At 41.7% G+C, this 6,620-nt stretch overlaps 1 protein-coding gene across 1 annotated transcript in view; it reads right to left on the bottom strand.

The window, feature by feature from the left end:
- Positions 1-6,620, bottom strand: part of rab3gap1 (RAB3 GTPase activating protein subunit 1) — a 76,337-nt gene that overhangs the window by 6,028 nt on the left and 63,689 nt on the right. The window contains exon 21 of the mRNA XM_046069693.1: positions 3,193-3,296. Coding sequence (XP_045925649.1) covers positions 3,193-3,296 — 104 coding nt within the window. The remainder of the gene's footprint in view (positions 1-3,192; positions 3,297-6,620) is intronic.

The following is a 6,620-nucleotide window of genomic DNA, read 5'->3' as shown; positions in this document are numbered from 1 at the left end:
ACGCCCATTGACGAAAACTCGCAAATAGCACAACTTTTCATCGTCAATGCCTTTAGAAGGCACAGCAGAAATTTGACGTCGATCCGACTAAATCCCTAGGAGGAGTTCGTTAAAGTACGGAGTGTGTAAATCATCCAAAAATGGCCGTAAAATTCAAAATGGCCGACTTCCTGTTGACTTTAGGCTATGGGTTCTTGAGGCTTTTTTGTGCGTCTTGATATGATACATGTCCCCAGAAAATTTCGTACATGTAGGTTGAACGTGAACGAGGGGATAATCCAATTTTCTAGGTGGCGCTAGCGAGTCATTTTGCCACGCCCATGTGCGAAACCTATAGAATACAAAATTTTTCACCAGTTCTGACATGTTTGCAAATTTTGGTGAGTTTTCGAGTATGTTTAGGCCATGTCAATTGAGCATATATATATATATATATATATATATATCTCTTAGCAAATTCAATAGGGACCTCACACGGTCGTGCTCGGGCCCTAATTAATAGGCTTCAATGTGACTTTAGTTTGGCTATTGTGGAAAGGATATGACTAAGGGAGTAAGATAACAAATGGACGCAAGTTATGTTGATAAGTTAAGTCATGTGACATGCGCGGTGACCTGGAGGGCAAAACAACGGACCAACACCACGACTCCCCCGTAGAGACGCCACAAAAGCAGTCAAATTTTATTTGGATCACCTTTCACCTTAAGAAAAAGAAAGATATGAACACAAACTGCAAGTGTTGGGCATATCTGATCCATATAATGTTACAGCATCCGCTGCCGCATTTCTACCGTTAAAAACTGCCAGGTCCCTGCCACCACTTGGACTGCGGGTAATGTTTACTTTTACCTTCCATTACAGCTGTGCCGTTGCCGGAGATCATATTATAGTCAATGCTCATGAGTCCACCAGCTGCGGCGTGTCCCAGAAGCAGCTCTCCACTCCGCAGAGAATAGTGCTGTGTTCCATTTACCTCCCAAGTCGGAGGTCGGAGCTGGGAATGACGTCACACCCGAATTGACTGGCTTTCTTTTTTCCCCAGCAATGTCCAGTTTTGTCCGGTTTTTGTATAAATATGAAGTCATAGTCCGACAGAGCTAACGACGCTGGAACACTGGAACCGGATGTGCACGGAACCTAGCTGCTGAGAACCTCCAGTGAAGATAAATCAATGTTGAAATCCCAAATACTAAAGTAAAAAGCAGTTTACTCCGAGCACAATCCGGCCAGCAGATTTTCAATCCCCCACAAAATGCAGAGTTTGGTTTTGCCTTACTGCTTTGTTGGTTTCCTCTGATGGTATGGTGCCCAGACGGCCCCTCAACTGTTAAAGTTACTTAAGTTAAGTTAAAGTTACTGTTTAACTAAAAAGAGCGACAAAACTACTTTATAAGGAAAAGACATTCTTTGTCCATAAAAAGGAATCTGAGGCTGTGCTTTCTCTGGTGTCTGGCACTGTTATCAGTTCTACACATCAGTGTGAATAGGGAGAGGCTGTCTTTGTGTGTGTGTGGGGATAGATGCAGTCAGTATGTTTTATGACCATTTCGTGGGGTGGAGAATCAGGACTGAAAGAAAGTTGTATTTTACTTTGATGTTTAAGGTACCTGCAGGGTGTGGTCGGTTACCATGGTTACTTGACCTTTTGGTCTTCCTGTGGCGTGTCCTTAGTGATACCTTTACGGCCAGAGTGGTCGGATGGTCCCATAATAAACAGTTTTAAGTCTAGCATGTCTGTTTGATACTGTGCAGGGGTCCTTATCCACACAACCAAACCTGTGTTTTTCCTGTACAGGTCACAAATCTGGACAATGCACATATTTGTTGTGAATTGTTAATTGTTGTTGTTTTATATTTTTATGTTGTCAATTTATATTATATGTACACAATATTCTCTTCCGTTGCAATGCGTCTGGACAACACAAATTTCACTTGCATTTGTTTATGTTTGTCTATGTTGTAGCACCTTATCACCAAAGCAAATTCGTTGTATGTGTAAAACACTACCTACAATAAAGCTCCTTCTGATTCTTAAGATACCTGGTCTGGTAAGTTCTGCTCTACAAACTGTTGGCTGGACACACCAGTGTTCAACTGTCCCGTGTTATATAAAGACATCACTGTCTCAACTTGGCTTGATCAACTAATAAAACAAAAGATGTGTATTATGAAAGAGTTGTTGGATTTACATGCAAACATTGCTGTACTTTTGTTGCCTTTTTGTCTGGATTACATTACACTGTAACTTCATACAGTGTATAGCAGATATAACATTACAGTACCTCAACGTTGTATAAATAGCATAAACTTTACCATAGACCACACGGTCACCTTATGGAATGAGCTTCTAAATCAACACTTTTCAGACACAAAAATGCAGCAAAAACAAAACAGCACTGCTAAGTAACTTATGCTATTTGCTAAATGTAAGAAAATTTGTGTTTTGTTATACCAATGCCCTTGAAATTGTTTGTACAAATATACTAAATCCACAGATCTGTGACAAAACCAATCTTCTAGCTAATAGATTGGCTAGTGGGCCATGCATAGGTGCTAATGCAATGCAGACTGAAGGCTAAGGCTAGATACATTTGCTACATTCTGCTAACAGGACAAGTATTGAGCATCCTTTGAGGGTCTTGTTAGTAACACATACATCCCCTCCCCCAAAAAATGGCTTATTCTATAAACAGAAACTCCAAAAGTCTGAGTTACTGTGAGTCAAGAAACCAGAGGAAGCAGCAGGCAACCAATCAATGCCCATTGATTCTATAAGCCTTTATAATCCTTGAAATCTTATTAACACAGTAATAATTTCCATTATACCACCATGCACTTAGTGAAGGACTTCAATTTAGCAAATAAGAACATAATGACCTGTGGTAAATAAATAATGACTTAGTATATTTAAAGAGAATCTGACACTTGAATTGGAGTTAGTTGGAGCCAGGATTTGTTGAAACCAGCATCTAGCAGATGTCAGGGGCATTGCACTTTGAGGTACTTCCACATTTCCTTTCTCATCCGGCAGTAGTTGCTGTTTCAACTTTTCCAGTGCATAAAATGTCAGAGCATTTGTGCAAACGTACAAAAGTACAATGGTATGAATAAACACAAAGTGAGGGACACGTCTCATATTAGTAAGAATTAGCAGTCTGTCAAGTTCATTTCCAGTTGTGCCTGTCACTGACCTCTAACTTCTTGTAGTCATGGTTGGGGGGGTGCAGCAGCTTGCTAGCTTGACATGTAGCTTGCTGAATGGTCTTTTTGACTGACGGAATGTCTTCATCTGACTCTGTTAAGGAAGAGATCAAGAGGAAACAGAGGAGAGAAAGAAAAAAGATTCTAGTTAGCAAGTGATGGAATAAAGTATGGAGATTGTGGAATGTTCTCCATGTAGCATCCATGTGTTATATCCCACCCTAAAATATTGAACAAAACATGCGCTATATAATTTACTTCCCATACTTCGCCACACACTGTATTTTTTAGATTACATAAAATAATAATAATAATTAAAATAATTTATCTGTGCCCAAACACATCCTTATGGGCTAAGGACGTTTGTTATTTTTTTATTTTGAAGGCCTGCTCACAAATATTATTATAGTTTCTTTTTTTTTTTTACTCCATCCACTTGTATTTTCTTTTTTGCTTTTGTTGTATTAGTAAGAGTGACAGTTGTTAATGGTATGCCCACTTAATTATATTTATTTAGACAATCATGGCTGATTCAGGGACACCCTAGAGTGTGAGTAGGCTGTCAACCAACAACATAATTGGAATGTAAAGGGACTAAATACGTACAGGGTACTTGCCCACAATAAGCATTCTGTTTTCACCCCATGGGACCTTATTTAGGAAAAAATATGCAAAGTATTCAATGGTGAGAGACACATTTTTATCCCGTTTGAATTTGTGCCCTCAATTAAACATATGAAGTCCGTCAATTTAAAAGGTAATTTTGTCAAGAAACACAGTTTGTTGTAAAACCATACAGTAAGATTTAGTTTGGCAGAAACTGCTCTGAACTACATCTCTTGGCTTGCACAATATTGCACCTCTGTCTTCCAGAATGAGGGGGAAAGTATTAAAAGAGGTTAACATAGGGAAAAGCGAATACCTTCCCATTAATTCACTTGCTGAAGGACTGCCTCAGTCCCTCTTCTCCTTTAAGAAGGTCTTGGACAGTTTCAGATATTTAGTGATCCTCATCACCAAAGCGACTACTGAGTCGCTTTTTGTTTGAAATTTTCAGCCATTACTAAACTGTTGACTTGGCCAAATCTTTGCTGGTACTACTGGGCCTGGAATATCAACAAACTTATTTTTTGGAACACTAAATTGGCACCAGTTGAACAACCCCAGTGGGCTTTGATGGAAACAGCCTCTTCTTGCATTTTACTTTGGTAGTTTGCTCCCAGTTACCTCTCTCAAGGTAGTTGCCCACAATCCAATTGTAACCAGCACTTCTTCCTCTTTCTCTGCAAATCAGGAAACAGTTTGGTCTAGCGCCTGTCTTTCGTAACCACCTATTCTTACCTTTTTATTGAGTTACATATCTTTTTTGTGTATCTAATAGGTTTGCAAAGTGAAAAAGCCCTAAGTCCACCCCAAAGGGAGTTCCCATCTCCCGCAGAAAACACTGCTTTGAACTGCCTGTATTTGCTTACATCACAGGGATGAAAGCAAAATGCGCGTCATATAACGCTCGCCAAGCGGCTAGTCCGACACGCCTTCGAAAACACTGGTGGAAAAACACTGAGCTGCAGCATACACCTCTCCTCTCCCTATAAACCTGTTCTGGTACAGCCACTAAATAAGATTCTGAACCTGAAAATGAGCATGATACCACCTCTTTAAAATTAACCCAGTATGCTTGGACTCTCTGAGGGCCGTCTGGGACCAGGATTTCAGGATTACTAAGTCAGACGAGCAATGGATAAACATACTAGACCTCGCACACACTTCATCGATTTGCGCCAGGCACAACCTTCTACAATGTGATAGAAGGTTATTGCATAGGGTCCACTTCACTAATGCAAAGCTTGCTAAGATTTTTCCAGACAGGAGAGATTCATGTACCAGATGTAGACTGCCACCAGCTGACTACATACACATGTTCTGGTCATGTCCACAATTACGTACTGTATGTTTTGGTCCACAATATTTGATCATTGTCTGCACATGATTTTGGAGAAGTTGGAGACTGAGCTCCAACGTTGGGGCGTTACTGACGTACTGCGTTTCCGGTGCTTGTGAGTTGGTACCGTGTTGTGCTGCTCTCGCTAAATACCAGTTACATTTGTTAGATTACAGCGGCCAACTGTCCGCTAAACACTTATTCTTACAGTAATTTTGCCTAAGCACTCACAGTTCTTTCCATCTTTTAGTGACGGCTGTTCAATCTCATAGTGGTTCAAAAGTTTTGGTAGCTGACGCTACAGTACTTTAGCTTAGCCGTTAGCGACTTTAGCTTAGCAGCTAGTGATGGCTTCTCCTTCTCTCTCTCCCCTACTTTCTCCTGCTCGGTGTGTCAGATGTTCAGTTACTCCTCTGCCTCCTTTAGCGGTAATGGTACGTGTAATAAGTGTAGTTTATTTTTAGACATGGAGGTGAGGCTCAGTGATTTAGAAGTCCGGCTCCGCACATTGGTAGATCAGTCTTTAGCTACTGTAGTGTACTGCTAGCGAGTCCCCAGTTGTCGGTGCGGAACAGCCTGAGTTAGCCTGTGGTAGCCGTCCCCCGGCATCTCCTGTGCAGCCAGGAAGGGGTGGCTGCGTGACTGTCCGAAGGTCATCACCAACCTGTTCACGTTTCTAACTAGATTTCTCTCTAGATTTTCCCCACTCAGCGACACACCCGCTGAGAAACCAACTCTGATCACTGGCAGCTCCATTTTGAGAAACGTGAAGTTAGCGAAGCCAGCGGCCATAGTTAAGTGCATGCCTGGGGCCAGAGCGGGTGACATTGAGTCTTAACTCAATGTCATTGAGTCTTAACTCTAAACCTAAACTAAATTATAACTCATTTGAAAGCCTTGTTCTTAGTCTTTCACAATGAATGTGTGTGAATGGTGAATGCAGATGTACTGTAAAAGCGCTTTGAGTGGTCGAAAAGACTAGAAAGGCACTATACAAGTACGGAGCATTTACATTTACCCAAGTTGGAAATCACTGCAACCAATTCTTTTCATTATAGTGTACCGAACACCAGGCCCGTACTCTGAATTCTTATCTTATATAGGAGCCAGAGCGTTCAGATATCAAGCTCCTCTCCTGTGGAACCAGGTTCCAGTTTGGGTTCAGGAGGCAGACACCATCTCCACATTTAAGTGTAGGCTTAAGACTTTCCTCTTTGATGAAGCTTATAGTTATGCTGCTATAGGCCTAGACTGCCGGGGGATTTCCTATGATGCACTGAGTCAGTCCCTCTCCCTCTCCCTCCCCCCCTCCCCCTCCCCCTCCCCCTCCCCCTCTCCCTCTCTCTCTCTCTCTCTCTCTCTCTCTCTCTCTCCCTCTCCCTCTCCCTCTCCCTCCTAGTGCTTGCTCTTGGTGGGAATTGTTGGGCTTCTGTAAATAACATCATACAGTACGGTCTAGACCTGCTCTTTTATGAA

This window comes from Micropterus dolomieu, linkage group LG14, assembly GCF_021292245.1.
Source record: "Micropterus dolomieu isolate WLL.071019.BEF.003 ecotype Adirondacks linkage group LG14, ASM2129224v1, whole genome shotgun sequence".
Classification (NCBI taxonomy): domain Eukaryota; kingdom Metazoa; phylum Chordata; class Actinopteri; order Centrarchiformes; family Centrarchidae; genus Micropterus; species Micropterus dolomieu.
The sequence above is the reverse complement of the archived record's forward strand: the minus strand, read 5'-3'. Positions and strand labels throughout refer to the sequence as shown.